At 34.6% G+C, this 21979-nt stretch overlaps 1 protein-coding gene across 7 annotated transcripts in view; it reads right to left on the reverse strand.

Moving 5' to 3' along the window:
• LOC143230304 (dynein heavy chain domain-containing protein 1-like) overlaps positions 1–21979 on the reverse strand; it is a 261985-nt gene that overhangs the window by 124579 nt on the left and 115427 nt on the right. For all 7 annotated transcript variants that reach the window (XM_076463582.1, XM_076463581.1, XM_076463580.1 and 4 more), the window contains 4 exons: positions 15735–15930; positions 14970–15291; positions 13239–13375; positions 1263–1358 (listed from right to left, as the gene is read on the reverse strand). In XM_076463582.1, the coding sequence (XP_076319697.1) occupies positions 1263–1358; positions 13239–13375; positions 14970–15291; positions 15735–15930 (751 nt within the window). The remainder of the gene's footprint in view (positions 1–1262; positions 1359–13238; positions 13376–14969; positions 15292–15734; positions 15931–21979) is intronic.

A 21979-nucleotide genomic window follows, 5' to 3' on the forward strand; every position in this document is an offset into this window, starting at 1 on the left:
TAGAACTGTATATGTGTTATACATAATCTGGGGAGGAGGGGTTACTGAGAGAGATAGTGTTCCACTTCACATCAGGTATACTTTACATTCTCCAACATTTTGTCATTGATTGATAAATAATGCTAGCAAACAGCTTTCTGAACAAATTTCATGTGTATTACTTTAAAGCATTATTTTCCCCTGCAGCCATTAATATATATTTTTTTAATTTGCCTATAACTACTCCTCTCACTTTCAAACAAACAATATTTCCAAGAAAGGGTCAGAAAATAGACTGTACTTTATAAGATCTTTCTACAGTGTACTCCTAAGCTTATCATTAGCTATTAATCCATATGTTTCATCAACTTGTACATTTATCCATGTTTTTTAACTACTACACTTTGAATACCTTTCAATTTGTAGTAACAGCACTCTAATGTGTTTCTCTGCCTTGGCCCAAATATCAGCTGACTTTCTGCTATTCTTAACCATATTATTTACTGCACATTTTAATCAAAATGAATTTAGTGTCCTTAACATGTAATGACTCATTGTCAAAGACTGAGAATTTTAACATTAGCTGTATGAATTTGAATTAGGTTTTGTGTTAAAGAACAAATAACAGGATACCTTTCTTTAAATTTGACTAAAATAAGATACAATTTGGAAAGATATTAATTTGAAACAACCCTATATTCCTCACCTCTTCCTCCTCTAAAAGGAGTAGAATAATTACAGGTAACGAGAAAAGGAAAGAAAATAAAAGTTAAAAGAAAAGTATATTGAGACAAAAGATTACTTCTACTGTTAATATGGATTAAATAAAAACAATAAAGACTATGAAAAATAGTTCAATATCAGGGAAAAATATTTCTACCTCTAACATTTTTTAAACTTTTAAAATTTCAGTTTATAATTATGTTCTATCAACCTGACTTTATACTTAGTATATTATTATTCTATCTACTTTAATCATATTTTTTTAATCCTAGTAAACTACTGTTTAAAACTGAAACTCCTTTACAACTTTTTCAAATCATTTGATTGTGTTACAGGTTTTCTCAAAAACAAAAAATTATCTTGCATCACAATGTATCAGTTTTATTGGATATGTACCAACAGTAATAAAACTGTCACATTTACTCATATCTGATCATATCAATAAAATATATATAATTCAAAATAAAATTTATAACAACTTCAATATATTCAATGAACTTTTCAATATTCTTACTTCTCAACTTACACAAGCAGCCAATAAATGTTAAAATAGTTCTTACCTCCAGAGTTTCTTTCTTCATGGGTTTCCACCATTTGCTTCACATAACTCTGCCACTCAAAGGCTTTTGCACTTGTGATTTGTTTATTGATCAACACTAAAAAATATACAAGATCACATTCTTATGCCCTAATGTAACAAACTGTTCAAACAGCCGATTCCAATGAATGAAGTGTGTAAAGAAACTAAGCTGTCTAAACCTTAAAGCATTTATCTCATGATCTATAATATAATGTATCATATGCATGAGCTTGAGAGCATTATGAGTCATCAGAACTTGTGTCTAAAGATAACAGAGTATTTAAAAAACACTTAATAACTTCTTTATAAACTAAAACATATTCAATCCTCACATAGATATTTAGTCAGTTTTGAAAAGGTATTATTGCGAGACAGTAAATTCTACTTTTATTTTGTTATTGTATTCTTTTCCATTAATCTATTACACCTTCTATCATTTAGTTCACCTATAAAGAAACAAACCCCAGCTTCTTTTAGAAATGATGTACAAATATTAATGTTGTGAAAGGTTGTGAGATTTATGGTAATAGTTAGTAAAATGAGATTTAACTTTATGGTCAAACCATTAAATAAAAAACCTTCCTTGATCTTGGAAATGAGTTGGTTTACAAGATAAAGTTGAAAGAATTATTTACACTTGTTGCTTATATTATTCTTGATTTTAAGAAGTGACTTAAATTTATATTACTGTGTTATTGTCTGGTGAATTAGGTTTTTTATTTTTCTGGTTTCTTTATCTTAATTTTTTGATATTTACGGAGGTTAATCACATTGAGATTTATGTTGTATTCTTTATAATGTTTGTACCAAGGTATGGCCAGACATGGATTAATTGTGTTGTTTTTTAAGTGTTCAAATTTCCATTAGAGTTGTATGAAAGCTGCTTTTTCTAATTATGTTGTTATACTTAAAGTTTTTTGTTTAGTTGTAGTGACAATTTTAGTTTGTTACATTCTTATTTACATCCATTCCAGACTATACATTTGTCAACTGAATGCTCAAAGAGAGGAGTTACGAGAATAAGATACAAGATTTATACAAAAATTGTGAATAAAAAATAAACCTGATTGATGTCAAGATCAAAGAAGACGTGAGAAATGCACAAAAGGATGATAATAAAATTGAAGATTTACAAACAACAAGAGTGAAGTGAAAAACAAAGTACTATTTGTAAAAAAATATCAAAAAGGTAAAAAAAAGAAGTACAGAAGGACATTAATGACAAGTTTGAATATCAAGAAACTGAACTGGTAAATGCAAGATTGGATCAGCTACCTCAGCTCTCCCTGCATTTCTCAAGAATTACAACATGAAATACGACTATTTTGCCAACTTTTACTTGCTGAACCTTCCTGGACTTCTTCAGCTATACCATTACTTCATCAAATGCAGTTCAGCAACATTTTCCAGTCAGAAACTAGCAAATTATGAAGGTATTACTGGTGGTATATCAGACTCAGTTTAAAGTAATTTCCAAGGTGAATGTTCACCTTCCAAGTTGTGAACAAAATCTATTCATATGGCTGATAATTTAAAATGAACATTTATATTAATATTAAGCATCTTTCTAGCTAAGAGGTGTAACAACTACCAGGCATTAATGATTACTTTATCAAACATATTTGGAGTGTAAAATCAGAAGGAAGTTCTGAAGGCAAAGTTTTAGATTAGAGGCGGGAGAACAAGACTTGGCCTGTGCAATTATTTAATCAAGATGCTCCAGTTGAAAAAAAATAGATTAATTAATTTTGACTATGCAAATTAGGCTAAGGCAAAGTAGGGATGGAATTCGTATCACCCAATGCCCAGGATGACAAGATTTTTCTGCAAAAAATAGTATAAGTAGATTTCTAGGGAGTCACTCAAGCTGTTTGATAGATATCTTGCATTAGACTGAGAGCATCACCACTGCTCTACTTCCCACTGTATTGTGCTAAGTTTAATCAGTGAGGTGCACCACTCCAGCATCTAGGAAATGGGAAGTGGCAGTGGTCTCTCATGCTCCACTTGAAGAAGGGGGGGGGGTAATTCACACTTAAAAAGTGTTCATATTTCCATCAGACAATTGCTAGAAAGGTCTTCCAATGGAAACTGTGCAATGGGTGACCATGAGACCTAATTATGAAAAGCTGGCAAAAGCCAAAGAAGTAGTAAGTCACTTCTCTGGTACCTGCTTTTGTCGTGATAATTCATTGAATGGTACAGTTTGAACTGGGAAACTGAATAATTTTGTATAAAAGAATCATACCTTTAGTAGTCTTGTGGAATGCTCCACCTCAACAGCAGGCATTAGTAGAGACAGAGTAGATGGTTTGAACATTTTTTGTTACCCCTAGTTTGATGTCAGTTTTGGGAAATAAGCATACCCTGGATGCAACACCTGCCACATGACAGGATTCTGTTAGACAGATAGGGAGAGAAGATGATAAAATACTCACTTATTGCAAGGATGATGAGTCAGTTGAAGAGTGGGAATAATAAGAGACAAAACAACTCAACAGTAAAAATAATGAAAGATGAATAACTGAGGAGTTGTCCATAGGACCTTCAGGAGGATCCCATACAAAGACCAGCAAAAATGAGAAACAATAAAGTGAGAGAGAAATGAATGGAGATTTAACAAAACAAAAATACCCTGTAATATCAATATCTAAAGAATACACCAACTAAAGGTGTTAAAGGACCCAACTGGTAAAAGTAAAATGTGAGATCTCGTTGAAGAAAGAGGTGGATATCTCTGAAAGGTGAAGTTAATGCCAAGCAACATCAAACAGCCCAAAATGAATGGAGAAGTCAATCCAGATCAGATTATTCATATATGTAAATGATAGAAGAGTAAAAATAGTCACTCTCCTGAAATACTGAGAGCCAAGGAAGAAAAAGAAACAGCCTGGATAAAAAAGGATTAAGTGCATTGAAACAGAATGTGAGAAGCATCAACAGAATAGATATCTAAATGGTGGCAACAATGAACTAGAAGGAGAAGGAAACAAGTCATAGGAAAAGGCAGAAGAAAATGCAAAATGCCAGTAACTCAAACAGGGTACATGTGAGAGCTTGAAACACTACATCAAGGTCCCAGTTAGGCAGGGGAGCAGAGCAAGGGGGTCAATTAAGAAACAAAAATTAGAATAAAGTGGAAAGGAAAGAAGAAGAAAAATACCCTGTGGCAACCAGAAAGGCAAAATGTATTGGATGAGGCTGTTCAATAACTAGTGATGGTGGAGATCAACATATCATGAATGAACAACAAAGTAAAAAAGCACAAAGATAGATCACAGCAGAAGTGCTCCAATGAAGAAAGCAACAGAGGAACCAATGACGAAAAAATCACTAATTATTTTGATAGACAGATAAAGCAAAATCAAGACAGGAATTAGATAAAGATTGAAGGTAATGAACCTGAATAAAAAAATTGGGAAATCCAGTGAATTGACAATTATGATCCACTGGTTGCATAAAGACCACTAAAAAGATCACTTGTTCACTTGTTCAAAAGATATGAGTGATTCAAGTGATGGCTACATTCCAAAAAGAGAAAGAACCATGTGTGCAATAAGAGGAGTAGAGGTAAAAACCGAGCTTCCTGTTCCACAGCATGAAGCCAGATTGGAGTTTGATGAGCACCACTCATATAAGTGATGAAAAAAATACATAGACAGACAACATATAGAATTGGACAAGAATAGATATTTCAGCTCAGAGAATGAAGCCTGTTTTGGTTAATTCTCAAAATAGAATCCAGGTATGATGTTCTGACAATTGATGAGATGGTGCCAGCAGCAATCAATCATCCATACAATGATATATGCACATGGCTATGGAATGGATGTGACAAGAAAATGCTTGTACGATTCAGCAGAACCTATGTGGTACTAATGCTAGTCCAAATGTAAAAGCCCTGAATTGCAGTTCTTGAACCTTATGTAAAAAACAAATGCTAATAGAGGAGGAACACCACCACTATGGCAATGTGCAAGTAGAAGACAACTACACCTTAAACATTCACAATCCTAGTAAAAAGAACCAACTCAAAGTAAGTAATGAGTGACTTGTAAAACTTGGAGAATCTAAAAATTGATATATATAAGAACGTTTGATAACTGGACATTAATCTTCTGTCTTTTTGGAACAACACAAATCAATGGGAATAAAACCTCAGAAGATATGGCTCTCTCTCTCTCTCTCTCTCTCTACACCCTGCCAAACCAAACTCTGGTAGCCCTGGAACTAAGTTTTAAAATCTAAAGATCTGCAGGAGATGGAAACATACAGGTTGGGTGGATAATAGTTAAAAAGATGTGAACTGAATGAATAATCCTGACTCAAGGACCTCTAGTACCCATGGATCCATGGTTAAGATTTATTCCATGTCCAGAAATTCTTGGAGCTAAGCTCTCACAGACCCCAAGTGCATAGAATAGTAACTGACTCCACTAGTGTTGCTTGGACCAAGCAGCAGAACACTTGAATACAGACAAAATTTATTCTGGGTACCAATGGACAGAGAGGCTGATGTTTGGGGGTCAGAACTCTTGAAAAGGGGTGGAACTTTGATCCCTTGTAGAAGCTGGCAAAAGTCAAAAGTCAAGATGCCAATGGCAACAGAGATGAGTGAAGAAGCTGACAATCAAACTAATGTGCATGCTAACAATGGTTACAGCTCATAATCAGTTGACTTGGTGATCTTGATAGTCTTCAAACAGTGTCTATAGGGATAATAAATAACTTGGTACTGTATACCATATATAGGGTCAGACAATTCCTAGAAAGTTGTTTGTTCTAGGCAAACAACACATTGGACTATCTACTGCATCCACTGTGGGGAATCAAATGTTTTAATTCTGTAGACTTACCTTTTTCCAGCCAAGGGACATTGAACAATTTATGTTAACTACAAACACTGTTCTAGAATCCCTGATTTATAGGAGCAGATGTATTCCTTGAGAATCAGAATATACTTATACTTGAAAATGGTAGGCTAAGTCATAATAGCTCTGACAACCATAGTGAACAAAACATAGCTATCAATTTACATAACTAAGCAGTAAACTTCCCTGCATGAACCACAATGTCAGTGCATGAAGACTTATCAGCCAAAAGTAAAGTGTATGCTCAAAGACCCAGAATATCACATACTCAATTGACCAACTGAATAAAAGGAGCCTGATGCAGTTTATCCCAAAATGACATCCTGAGGCCACCAGAGTAAAAAACACAGGAAAAAGCAAATCCTAATTTTGCCCAGAATGCCAGGCACTCTCAATTGTAGCTCCACAGCCCTCTAAAGGAACACTACTGAACCGAATATTTGTCTCCATCTCACTACAAAAAGATCTCTGAGAGTCTCAACTAAAAGTAACTCTCCCCAATTTTTGAGCGACGTTAGATATCAGAGACTAGATTTGCCTATGTGCTGGAGATAATAATCTGGGAATTCATACCATATATATGCTTGTAAAATAATATTTTTTTTCTTTGTTATGAAAATCAATTAGGTAACAAAAAACAGTCAAAGTATCTTCAACACACAGAAAAACCAGTTAGTGAATACTTTGTCAAGAAAAGTGATAATATTATTGAATGAGGTGCTCATTTACAGTATCAGGATAGAGGGCACACTGAATCATGTGGGGAAAGAGAAGACAGGAGAAAGTTAAAAAAAATTAGAATAATGCTTAGGTGGGCAAAGGAAGAAACCCTGGTAACTGAGGAAACTTAGAGTGAGGTACTTATGTACAGTATTATGCACTCTAAGCACCAGGGTAAATGGCAAAATGATGTAGTTGGGTATAAAGAGCTAAAGAAAGATATAAAATTAGACCAATGATTAGATGGGCAAAGGAAGAAACCCTAGAAGACAAGGGATAGCTGTAGTGTGAAAGGAGGTAAGTATGTTTTAAAATTAGGTCTTTTAGGTTTTCAAAGTGATTTGTAATGATTTTTTTTTAATAAATAGCATTTGTTTTTGAAAGTTACAAAACATTTCTGATTTTCTGAAAATAACAAAACTGATTACACAGCAGTGTAAGCAAATGTGTTTAATGGAGATATTATCGCAAAACATCTAAGATTTAAATTTATATAAATTATGCAAATAATTGGGTCATAAATGCATTTCATCTCACTTTTTCAATGTGTGAATACCAGAATTTTTTTCTCAATCTGTACTGTTACATAATAGCACTACTAAAGTAGACATATTAATACTAAAAATAAATGACCTTATTACACCAAAATATTGTTTTTATTTGATTAGACACTCAAGGTTTTGCCTCACAGCTTCTTCAGGAGCATTCAATAAAACACAGCATTTGATAAGTATTTAGTGAAGTCTCCTGAAGAAGCTATAAAATGAACCATTAAGTGTTTAATTACATGAAAACAACATTTTAGTGTTATAAGGCCGTTTACTTATAGTATTTAAAAGCAACATTCATAAATTATAAACTGTGTGGGAACATCAGTTATTTCTGATAAAAGTCTTGAAGATGTCAAAGGATTAATTAAAACAACCATTTCCATTTATGGAAACCCTTGAAACTTGCTGATTGGCACTTTTTCTATGGCTAACATTGCTCAACCTAATCTGGTAATTTAAACTGAGAAACTATCTATGGATGAAAAAAAAGGTGAACTGAATTGAACAAAATGTTATAATGTTTAACATCAGAAAATTTAGAAGTCACCTCAAATAATAGGAGGCTTCTATACACAACATGGTCTCTAATTAATTGAAATTAAGAAATGCTTCTTATTTAGAATAGACTTCATGAGGAAACATGGATGTGAGGTTAGACTCATTTCAGAGAGTTTCATAGTCTATAAACAGGAAATGCTTATGCACTACACAATATTACAACACCAATGGCAACAAGAAGGGCAGTTATTATGCCATCAAGAAGTGAAATATTCATACCAGGACTTATTAAGAACAACTTTTCATCTGATTACTAAAAAATGACAGAACCAAACACTACAGCTTATCCTGATTGATTGCTGATTGGAAAGACTCTCATGGATATAAAGAACAGTTATGTTGTAAGTAAGGCAATGAACACAACATGAAATATGAGTCAGTTTGGGATGCAACACTGCAAGGCATGAAGTTGTACATGGATAAACCAACACAAAAAACCAAAGATGTAGTCACATTAGACACCAAGTGGGAAGTCCAATGTTTTATAATTAGAGCTGTGAAAGCTTTACTTCTAATCAACACCACAGATTGCTTAACTTACTCATAGCTTACCAAGATGTCTTCTCCAGTGGATGTCCTATACAAATAAAATATCTCATAAGACTGATTATGGAAATGCAAGCTTAAAATTTCAGCTGTTCACACAACTTTCAGTTGGAAAGCAGGATGAGGCTTTCAAAGAAATAGAAACCATGAAAGAATAAATTGTACTTGTGAACAAAATTGGATCCACAAGTTCAACTACCAAAAAAAGATAAAGAAAGCTAAAAAAGTGTGCTTACCCACAGCCAAGGAGTGACTATATTTTGGTTACTTTATCTGGATCAAATTGTTTTCAAATTGGATCTGAAGATGGTATACTAGAATATGTAAATCTAAAAGAAACAGCAAAATGTAGGATGGATGATCATTTTATGTAATATTTTGATTATGTAACGCATATGCTGCATTTGAGCGACTAATGAAATTTATTCTCTATGGACTCTCCTGAAATGTTATACTCATCTACTTAGTTGACATAATCATACATGAAAATAACTTCAATGATATTTGTGATGAGCTGAGAAAAATACAGGATCAACTGAAAAAAGAAAACCTGAAGCTTAATCCCAGGAAGTATAAGCTGTTCAATCAAGAAGTAAATTTCTTGGGATATATTACCACTGTAGACAGAGTGTCTACAAACCAAATCAAGACTGAATTTGTACAAATTTTGGCCAATATCATAGAACTTGTGTAAGACAAGAGGATATCTTCAACTGTGCTATTGTTATCACTGTTTTGAAAATCATTCTCTGATGTGGCTCACCCTCTGTACAAACTACTAGAAAAATGCAAACAAATTTTGCTGGACTGCTGATTGTAAATAAGCATTCAACAAAATGAAGAAAGAAATCTCTACCATTTCTATTTTAACATATCCAACTCTTGAAGATCCACTAATAATAGATGCTAATAATTTTATAATAATTACAGCATAGTAAAAAACACATAACTATATACTACAGCAATGCAATTCTGCACAAAAAAAGAACAACAGAATTCAGAAACATCTATTAAATATTTATTGAGTTCTGAGTGATTTCATTCATTACCTATATGGTTAAAGTTTAAAAATATCATACAGCATTGACGTGACTAACGAATTCCCACAGTCCAGAAGACAAGTTGTAAGGACGCTTTAGAAACTTTGGATGTACACACTCAGCATTGTGCGTCACCTTGAACAGTACCATGGAAATTCTTATACATTATCCTATATATCTTATATTATCAAAGATATAAACATTGTAAAAAAAGAAAAGCATATGGTATATCACAAAATAATTCATCACAGGCCATCCATAGCCAATTATCTCGTGCAGAATGACCCTTATGACATATAGTAAGGTTTGTTATACCTGTGAGAATGCTTGATGTGTTAAAAATGGAAAGACACCTTGGACAAAAATTAATACTTCAACTCGAACTCCCACAGTTACTACAATCAGAAGCATTCTCTAATCTCTACACTTTATGACAACTGAAAACTTGGTTGCTTGGAAGAATTCAATGAGGATGTCAGAAATCTATAGAGGAATGGCATAAAGCATGTAAAATGTGTTGTGAGTGAAAAGGTTTCCAAAGGAAATAGCATGAGCAACTCAGCAGTATTATGTGAGAACATCAATTGAGAAAATTGTTCTTGATTGCTTGTTCATCTGTTACAGAGCAAAAGTGGGAATTAATATATCCTGGTGATAATGGAGCAGTGGTTCCCAACCTTTTTTATGCCCCGCACCCCCTAAAAAATTTTAATATGTTCTCGCACCCTCACAGTAATTATTTATTTAAGAATAAAGGTGAAGGTGGCCAAAACAAATGTTATCTTGCACCACCTGGAACGCTATCTCACACCCCTGGTTGGAAACCACTGTAATAGAGTATTCCAGTAAATGGCTACATGGAAGCAGAAAGTCTAATATACAGAGTTGAAACTTAAATTTTTCAAGATCTGGGTGCCAATGGAATTTCACTTGCATTAGGGATGGAACTTTGAACCAACCTTGTTTGTAGAGTTGTGTCAAATCCTTGTAAGCAAAAAGACCACAACTAATTTGCTTCATACCTCTTGTAATGGAATGGTGGAAAAGATACAGCTATATACATTTAAATAAATTAGCAATTTATATGGATATCTGTGAACATGAGATCAAGATCTTCTGAAAAAACTCACCCAACAATGGAAACCATACAAAAGTATTATAGATCTGACAAATGCCTATATTGTTATAAAAGTCTGAAGCTGCAAGTTCTTTTACATAAAAACTTCTTTTAATAATGTGTTAAATTTTATAAGAACAAATGGAATTTTAAATAATGCTAAAAATATTCAAGACTAACAAACATCACCTACTTTAAATAACTACCAAAAATGTGGACAATCTTCTGAAAAAACTCACCCAACAATGGAAACCATACAAGAGTATTATAGATCTGACAAAAGCCTATACTGTTATAAAAGTCTGAAGCTGCAAGTTCTTTTACATAAAAACTTCTTTTTATTATGTGTTAAATTTTATAAGAACAAATGGAATTTTAAATAACTCTAAAAATATTCAAGACTAACAAACATCACCTACTTTAAATAACTACCAAAAATGTGGACAATACGAGGGCTGTTCAAAAAATATGCGAACTGTTTGAATTGCACGGCTCCAGTTGGTTCCAGGGGAATCCGCTTGGTGTCGCTATGTTCGCACAGATCAGCTGATTACGACGCCATTTCCCGATTGCAGATATCTTCATTTGTGTATTAGCTACGCGGGTTTAAGTGAAGTGCGATTTTTTTCGTTTGGCAGATTTCAGAACGAATGACCTGAAGGAGCAACGACTTGCTGTGAAATTGTGTGTTAAACTTGGAAACTCTGCGACTGAAACTTTTGCTATGCTTAACACGGCTTACTATGAAGCGTACGGCATGTTTCAAGTGGCATGAACGTTTTAAGGATGGTCGACAGTCCATTGAAGATGATGAGCGTCCTGGACGTCCTTCCACGTCAACTGACGACCCACACGTCGACAAAATCAACACCCTGGTGCGGCAAATCGACGTCTGACTGTCAGGAGCTTGCTGAAGAGTGTGGGATATCAGTTGGATCTTGTTACGAGATTTTGACCAAAAAATTGAAGATGCACCGCGTTGCTGCGAAATTTGTGCCTCAGAACTCGTGAGTTTTTGGCCAAACACTCGATCACTGTTCGTCCCCACCCCCCTACTCACCTGACCTTGCTCCTTGCGATTTTTCTTGTTCCCCAAACTCAAAAGACCCTTGAAAGGAAGAAGATTTGAGACGATTCCCGAGATTAAGGCAAATGCGACGAAGGAGCTGGAGGACATTACAAAAGAAGCGTGCCAGGACTGTTTCAACAAGTGGAAACACCGTTGGGATAAGTGTGTGCGTTGGGGAGGAGAGTACTTTGAAGGGGTCCCAGACCTGTAACTTCTAAATAAAGTACATTTTGTTTTATGACGTCAGTCTGCGTATTTTTTGAACAGCCCTCGTATATCCACCCAAGATAACCAAATTTAATGTCTCACATTTTAATATCTATTTTCATATATATATATTTACTATTAAATAGATTATGAGGGGTTGTTCAGAATTTTCAACATTTTCATGAATGTAGCAAACAGATAATGTATCTCAAGATGGCTTGTAAGGGTATTAAAACTTTTATTAAAATAAAACAGAGAACAACATTTTGACCTTCTTAGGTCATCTTCAGGTTAACATTTTTACTTCAAGTGGATTTCTTGTCATCATGAAGGAAGTAGCAACTTTTATTGCTTTTCAAAAAATGTTAAAAAAGAGATTATTTGTTATTTATATAAAACTTGCAAAATTATTGACCCACAACAACTTTAGTAAATTTCATTGACTTAAATGCCAATTTTATGCTTCCCATATTTCTATTTATAATATCTAACACTACATTTTTATAAAAGTGTGCTGTTTTATATTGGCACACATTCTGAAGATGATTAGGAGTTTATGAAATAGTGTACATTTTTCAAACTTGAAAAAAAATTGCAAAAATTACAAATTCCTCCTTACAAAATTAAGCCAAATTACACATTGTAATCAATAAAATTAAAATGTGATGTTCAACATCAAAATATTCATTTCACGTCTGCTAACTTACGTTTCATATAGCACACAAAAAAAACCTTTATATGAGAATAAACTAGAAAATGTTAAATTTTGAATTAATTTTAGTCCTACTGCAATATTATAGGTTATTATTAAACACTTCAACATCTCTGTAGAAATTGGAGGAAGTTCTTATTGAGAAATAGTGTAATATTTCTTGTGAACTTATAAAAACTTAATGCACTGTCATTGACTAAATTGGTACTGTCCTCTAGGATCATGATAGCCTTCTACTATCTTAAGTTTTTTAAATGTATGTCCATATTTGTTTCTTGTATATTTGGATGTCTTTTTTTCAACATCAACTTATTTTCTAATGATATTAAAGGAAGTGGTACAAATCCCTCACAAATGTAGCAATATACTAATATAAGCTTTTATAAAATTACATGTACTTATGATAACAGTAACTAGGAAACCATTAAATTTAAAAGATAATTAATATTTTTCTTAAACATGTTGAAATGTTTCTGTGCATTGAATCTCAATATTTTATATAGTCAAAACATTTACTAAATCTATTTTCATGTGAATAAATAAAATTACTTAAATGAAAACTTACCATCTAGCAAACGAATAAATCGGTGCAATAACATGAATGCTTGAGTCAAAACTAGATACAACATGCTTTCACTCTGATCAAGACGAAGATTTTTCAACTGATCTACCAAGATGTCCTGCTCTTCTTGAGTTTCTTCCCTAAAAATATTTTGAAATATCACAAAGTAAACTGATATATTTGAAGTTCAAGACTCAAAAATAAATCAAAGTTTTAATATTCTATGTTTGACATTATAAAACTAATATTTAGTAGCAGAAGCCATGGTTAAAAGTGCATTTCAGAGATGATTTTGATACAGTAAAAATCTGATATTTTCTTTAACTGTGCTCAAGATTTTGTTCTTTTCTTTTGTTGGTCAACACAAGTAAGATAGTGGGAATTACCTCTAAACTGAATGCTTGTCAGGTTTTTATAGGGCTGTGATTCTTTACAGTAGATTTCTGTGACTTTTTTGGCAATAAATTTCAATGACAAAGAGACAGCACACAATCCATTTATTTTAAAATAATATATTCAAAACAAGTCAAATGTATATAAAAATTTCATTACACTATTGGTTACCACAATTGTGTCCAGTGCTCTAAACAGTTGCTTATTTTTCATCAAAACCTACACAGATGGGTTCAGTTACTTTAGAACACCCCTTAACAAGACAAATAACTTTTCTCTATCTCTGTGATTACAAACAAAGCTGTGAAACCCACATTAGAAATTGCCTATTATGATTAATTCACATACAGTCTAACTTCACTTTTAATAACTTACTTGCAATAGCTTGGTTGCCTATATGCATATAATGCCTTACTAAGGCCTAGAACTTTCTACAGACTATGAGATGTTATGAGGTAACATTTTTCACTAAAGCAGTAAGAAAAATTCAGAAGGTTCAAGTAACATGACGTCAGTTCACAACAACTGAGCTATACAATAAATGATTCATAAATATCTACATAAGCAAACTGGTAATAACTTTTGCTTCTAAGATTACTAAATTTAACACTCATGCCTCATAGCTATCTAAATCATAACTCTCATATTAAATGTAAATTAAACAGTTGTGCATATCTAATTATGCTGAATCATGAAAGTTATGATAGACTTTTCTTGGTTAATATTATATCTTAAATTGTTTTTATTCGTATGTATGTTTTAGTCTCAAAATACACATGAAATTATAGTTAATGACAACTGGATACTAATGGTAAACACAAATACAAAACACAAAATGTTATATCAGTGAATATAGTATAACTGACTATAACCCTAACAAGGCCTGTATATGATAAGCTTTAAATATAATACAAATATATGCTGAATTCCTTAAAACGTTGAAACTGCTGAATGAATTTCAAAACTTTTTGCCATTTAACATACAACCAAAAATTCCTGATTTCATGTTTTGATTAAATATGTAATGTTTTAAATTAAGCTTAAAAATTACTTCACTGTGCCAACACAACACAATGAAAAAAGAAAATCCTGTTGAACAATACAATAACTCAATAATAACTCTAAATGGATACCTTCCTCATAAGACTTAAAAGTATATATGAACTCCTAAATGTAAGACAGGCCTACCTACAGAAATATGCAACCATTCAAATGTACATTACCAGCACCACCAACTAATAACAAAAAAAAAAGATAATTCCATAAATCTTTTACTGTCTGTAATAGTGTTAAGTTTTGACAATGAAGTCACATGGGGATAGAATGAAAAGGTATTCATACCTTAATTTAATTATCCCTTGTAGCATGCTTGCCTTAAGCTGCTCCTCTATTGCTTGATTCCACAAGCTGCTAAGGATGACACAAATAAGCTGAGCAGGAAAACCCAACAACCAGTTATGATGGCTGAGAAGCTGGCTTCTTGTAATAGCTTTAGTTGTTTTAAAACAGCTAACAAGTTGAGAGTGCAAAATCTTGGAAACAGAGCTTTCAAGCTGTAGCAGCCAATTTCCAAGTGAAGAGCTAAATATTGGTTGTTCTAGAAGGATTAAAGTTTCTCCACAACTTCCTATCACTTGAATCACATTTCCCTCTTCCTCAAGACCTAATTAAATATCCATTCATTATCAAAGTCAAGCCATCTCACCAATAAAATCTGCATTCCTTTATACATATGATGTGTTCATCAAATTTAACTTAAAAGAAATTATCAAAGTGATACAAAGACTATATTTTTTATTTTTAGTGAATATTGAATAAAATAAACAACCTTTATTCTGAAACAATTAATGTTTATTAAATCTAATTATCAATACAAACTTAAATTATTATGTGAAAAACATACAAAACTCTACTATAAAGAAGAAAAACTGACCATATGTTCAAACTCTTTCACAAGTATTAAGAAATCATTAAAAACAAATGTGTAATATTGTTTTTGTAGTTGTTTTCAAAACAACATATTAAATTATAATATTATGGTACCATGCAGTCTAGTGATTTGGAACCAACAAGAAATATATATTTCCAAAAAAAAAAAATGTTTACCTTCACAAATACCAAAGTTTAGGTTATAAATTGCAGGAAAACACCTAGGAACAAGTGGAGTAGAATACAATAATAAACAATCAGTAGTGGCAAATGCCATGTAATCCAGTAGTTCTTCATCAGATATAAAATAAAGTCGTGGAAATATGCATCTTTCTTCCACCAGACAGGTATTCAAGGAAGCCATCAGTTCTTCCTATGTTAAAAGAATCAGAATTATGTTAATCATAACACTTTTATATAAAATAGAAATATAAAACACATTTCAAAATTGGTGAGGGCTTTTTAGACAAGTCTCCAGACACTGTTCACATAACCCCATACTCCTGAAAAATTGACTCACATTTTATACCATAAATCTTAACTACCATGTCAAATCTGCTTATAACAATCTTTTCATCTTCCTCTAGAATCCCAATTAAACATTTAGCTGCTATTAGAAATGTCAATCACAACAAAATATCTAAGGAGGATTTGTAACGTATCATGCACTGAGTTTAAACAGATTAACAACTTACCTACCAATATTCCAGAGGACTGCCAAAGAAAACACCTAAACTGTTTTAAAGTGATTCAGGTAAGCTGTTGCCTGGAACACATAGAATTGAGTACCAGTGTCAAATTTCACCTGAGACCTTCGAAATATGTGCAATTTGAATTAAAAGTCCAGATGAATGATAAATACATGACTGTTTGTTTGGCATTTTTTGATGCAAAGCAACAAAGCTATCTGTCCCAAACAATAGGCAAAAATGTTAAAAGTAAAATATTGAAAAATGTAAAATAATATCAAGTTGAAAACTAGACAAAGATAAAAAATCATGTAAAAAAGAAACTTAAAAAGAATCAAAAAGGCCTTTGGCCCATAAAATGCTAAAAACATGATCAAGTTTGACAGTATCACCATCGCCTATGAAACCATCCAACATTTATAACACTGTGCCATTTCTCACAATAATAAACATGGCATTACAGTAAAATGTGTAATAGTGATTTGAGTATCACAAAGGCTACACATTGGTGGATCAGTACCAGATAAAAGAATATGATGAGCTAAAAAACTGTAACCAATGCATAGTATATTCAAAACAACTTCTTCCCAATCCTTATGGGAACAAGATGGTCAGAGAGCAACAGTAGGTTTAATCTGGAAAAGCTTGCTAAGACTGTTCACCCCAAGCCAACTGCCAACTACCATGAATCTGAGTCTTGAATAAAGGACCATAGTCCATATATGGAACAGGACACAGGCATGACAACACCATAGAAAACATACTTATGAGGTCTGTTAAAAAAATACACGGAATGACGTCATAAAACAAAATGTACTTTGTTTAGAAGTTACAGGTCTGGGACCCCTTCAAAGTACTCTCCTCCCCAATGCACACTTATCCCAACAGTGTTTCCACTTGTTGAAACAGTCCTGGTACGCTTCTTTCTCAAATCTTCTTCCTTTCAAGGGTCTTTTGAGTTTGGGGAACAAGAAAAAATCGCAAGGAGCAAGATCAGGTGAGTAGGGGGGGTGGGGAAGAACAGTGATCGAGTGTTTGGCCAAAAACTCACGAGTTCTGAGGGCTGAATTCCGCAGCAATGTGGTGCATCTTCAATTTTTCAGTCAAAATCTCGTAACAAGATCCAACTGATATCCCACACTCTTCAGCAAGCTCCCTGACAGTCAGACGTCAATTTGCCCGCACCAGGGTGTTGATTTTGTCGACGTGTGGGTCGTCAGTTGACGTGAAAGGGCGTCCAGGAGGCTCATCATCTTCAATGGACTGTCGACCATCCTTAAAACGTTCATGCCATTTGAAACATGCCGTAAGCTTCATAGTAAGCCGTGTTAAGCATAGCAAAAGTTTCAGTCGCAGAGTTTCCAAGTTTAACACACAATTTCACAGCAAGTCGTTGCTCCTTCAGGTCATTCGTTCTGAAATCCGCCAAACGAAAAAATCGCACTTCACTTAAAACTGCGTAGCTAATACACAAATAAAGATATCTGCAATCGGGAAATGGCGTCGTAATCAGCTGATCTGTGCGAACCTAGCGACACCAAGAGGATTCCCCTGGAACCAACTGGAGCCACGCAATTCAAACAGTCTGCATATTTTTTGAACAGCCCTCGTATATGTGGTATCAGCAGGCTTGTTTCCATAACTACAAAAGTAGCCATGTATCCAGATAAACTGGACTGAAACAGAAGACAGACAAAAATGAGTCGGTCGTCAGTGAATATTGATGACAACAAGGTGAGAACTAATGTTAAATGATTCCAAGAACAATACAAAGCTAAAAGAGTAAAGGTAAATGGTATAATAAGTGTACTGCATAGCTTTCTCTGTCATCAGCAGCAAGAAAAATGGTATAGAACTTGACAGTGAACACAGAAACTGTAGAGAAAATCCTGTGCACAACCACTGAGCCACAACAAACCAGTGCAAATCTAAGAGAGTCACTTGATTTTGAACCACCCGTATAAACAGAAATAGAAGAATGCTTCAAAAGATGCTCAGCAAAGAGGAGACAGTATTTCCAATTAAAAATATCTGCCTTCCTCAGATGATTCAAAGAAAAGTCAGAAGTGGGAATGGTAATTAGCCACAGTGGGATGGGCTGATCATTGGAGACAACAACACCATCTAATGACAGACCCAGTTCAGACAGCTGCGTCAGAATACAAAACCCAAAAGAAGGAATTGCAGACCATCTATTATAAAGGAGCACAACCTACTCAGGAAGGTAGACACAACCCCAGGTGGGATGCATTGGTAATGATCGAAGCTTGTTAGCATAATGCAGAGAAAGATGCAAACAGCAGAAATGAAGAGAAGATTTGTGGGATGGAGTGTACAACTTCTGGACTAGGAAAGTGCAGAAATCCCCCATGTACAGCCAAAGCCCCAAATAGTGAATGAGGTCCAACATCTTCAATACAGAAACCCTGGTACAACCATAGACCAAAGACCCATGGTCTAGTCTAGATTGAATAAGGGCATGATAGATCTTGAGCATGGAATATTGATCCACTCCCAAAAAAGTGGAAGAGAGGGCATGAAGTAAGTTTACTGCCCTTGTGCACTTGATACTCAGCTGCTTAATGTGAGAAATGAAAGTAAGCTTACAGTCACAGATAATCCCCAAGAATTTTGCCTTACAGACCATGGGAAGAACAACATCACCTTGGTGGAAAAAGTGCATACAAAACACAAAGCAGCTAGGCTATCTGTGCCAAACATCTGGTAAAAAGGAAAAAATAAATTTAGCAAAACTCATAAAAGGAAATTAAGGTAAAACAAAACAAAGTTTAAAAAATAAATAAACAGCATAAAACCAATGTTTACATCCAGTCTACAATGTCAAGAGAAAAACTACAGAAATTCAAGTTGTAAAGGACTTTCTGTAGCATAACTGTAATAATCATAACTCACCAAGAAGAGTAACAGGTAAGTACAAAAACCACCATTAGTCACCTGAAGTTGGCCTTTCCAGTCCTGGTTCAGAGTTATTTGATGTTATGGCCATTTTCAAAGAGGAAAGTAATAAAAAGGTTTTAAAAGATATGGAGCAAAATTATAATAATAACTCACCAGGATGACTAAGGAGTAGTTCAAACAGCAGTGTTAGTCACCTGAAGTTGGCCTTTCCAGTCCTGGTTTCGAGTAATTTAATGTTATGGCCAGTTTCTAATTTCAAATCAAATGAGATGAACTGTGATTTTTAAAAGGGAGCAACATTAAAAGGGTATAATGCATAAATTAAAACACTTAATTGGCATTAAAAAGATTAATGGCCTTAAAAAACTAAAAACATTACCAAGGTGGACAGTATCACACTGTCTAACATTATAGACAAACCTTGGGACAGAACATGCTTAAAATGGTGCCGTTGTTGAGAGTCGTAATGATGACAAGAAAGTAAAATGTGGCTTATTGTTATCTGAGTGTTATACAAACTAAACACTGGTGCAACAGTTCCAGATAAAAGAAAAAGATGAGTTAAAAACTTTGACCAATGCATAGTCTACTTAGAATTACGGAAGCAAGATGGCCAAAGTCCAATATAAGGTTTTATTTGGAAAAGCTTGATTTCACGTTGCTCACTCCATGTTGACTGCCAGCTGGCACGGAGCTGATCCTTGAATACAGGACCATAGTCTATGTATGGGACAGGCACAGCGTTGATAGTGCCAGAGCAGATAAACTTAGCTGCAATGTCAGTGAGCTTGTTCCCACAATTGACAATGTGGCCTGGTATCCAGAAAAAATGGATAGAAGTAGATGTTAAAGAGAAATGGGCCAGTCAGTTTTGAATATTGGTGAGAACAGGGTGTGAACCAATGTGAAGCGATTCCAGGGCCAGTAGAGAAATAAGCGAGTCAGTATAAATTGTGCAGTTCAAGTACTGCTCAGCTTCTATGTTATTCAGGGCAAGAGAAATGGCATACAGTTCAGCAGTGAACACAGAAGCTGTAGAGGGGAATCTGCATGCAACCACTGAACCACAACAAACCATGGCAGAGCCCACACAGTCACCTGATTTCAAACCATCTGTATAAATAGGAATGGAAGGATGGTTCGAAAGATGTTCAGCAAATAGCAGACAGTATTTCCAATCAGGAGTGTCTACTTTTCCCAGATGACTTAAAGATAGGTCACAACTGGAGACTGTAAGAAGCCATGGTGGGAAGGGCTGACCAGTGGATACACCAATATTATTCAAGGACAGACCCAATTCATCTAACTGTGCCTGAATACGAAGACCAAAAGGAGCAATGACAGATTGTCTGTTCTGAAAAGTATGGCCCACCAAGATGGGATGCTTTGGTAAGGAATGAAATTTTGAAGCATATAGTAAAGACAGTTGCAAAGAAGGTTCAGGAGATTTTATGTATAAGCTTTGAACTGGGAAAGTGCAGAAAGCCCCAGTGCAGAGCCAAAGTCCTTGATGATGAATAGAGTCTAGCATCTTTAAGACAGATGGTCTGGCAGAGCCATAGACCAGTGATCCATAGTTGAGTCTCGATTGAATAAGAGCACAATATGTCTTCAGCATAGAACGTCAATCTGCTCCCCAAGTGGTGGAAGAGATTACATGGAGGATGTTCAGTGGTCTTGTACATTTGACCCACAGCTGCTTGATGTGTGGTATAAAGGCCAACTAACGGTCAAAGATAAGCCCCAAGAACTTCACTGATATGGAGTTCAGGATCAGAGTGAATACCCCATTGGCAGGAAATCTGTATGCAAACAGTTTTAGAGAGAGAGAAGGTGAAGCCGTTTGCTGTAGTCCACTTCAGTAAACAGTTGAGGGCAGTCTATAGCTGCCACTCAATATACCTCACGTTCAACGACTGACATGATATGTGAAAGTCGTCGACATAGAGTCCGTTTGCAACAGTGACAAGGAGTTGTACAGTGATGGCATTAAATTTTATACTGAAAAGGGACTACAACACTGTTGTGTTTGCAACAGTGACAGGGAGTTGTACAGTGATGGCATTAATTTTTATACTGAAAAGGGACTCCAATTTCCTGTAAAAAAGAATGGGAAAGTGTCGAACCCACATGAACTTGGAATCTCCTGTTCATTAAAAAATTTTTGATAAAAATGGGCAAATGACAATGTAACCAATATATATGGAAGTCTCACAAAATGACATACCTCCATGTTGTGTCATAAGCCTTCTCAATGTCAAAGAATATTGATACAAGATGTTGTTGTCTGAGAAAGATTTCTCTGACTGACGTTTCAAGTTAAATTAGGTGGTCCATGGTGGAGCACTATCATCGGAACCCACACTGGATGGGCGAGAGGAGGTTGTTTCACTCGAGGAACTAAACAACAGGAACATTGACCATCCTCTCTAACGTCTTACAGAGACAGTTTGTCAAAGCAATTGGATGGTAGTTTGAAGGAATCTTGGGATCCTTCCCAGGCTTGGAGACAGGAAAGACAATAGCCTGGCACCAGACATCAGGAAAAATATTCTCCTGCCAGATCCAGTTAAAAACAATCAGTAGAATAGCAAAAGATGCAGGAGATGGATAGCACAGCATCTCATAGTGTATATCATCAGGTCCAATTGATGAACTGCCAGACCGATGAAGGGCCAGTTTGAGTTCCACTAGTATAAGGGGGCAGTTATAGTCATAGAGACATTTAGTTTGAAAGGAAAGAGGTGATCACTCTGCCTGAGTCTTGATGGCTGAGGAGGTGGAGGAAGAAGCAGAGACATTTGCCCTAAAGGT

This window comes from Tachypleus tridentatus, chromosome 10, assembly GCF_004210375.1.
Source record: "Tachypleus tridentatus isolate NWPU-2018 chromosome 10, ASM421037v1, whole genome shotgun sequence".
In the NCBI taxonomy this organism is placed as follows: domain Eukaryota; kingdom Metazoa; phylum Arthropoda; class Merostomata; order Xiphosura; family Limulidae; genus Tachypleus; species Tachypleus tridentatus.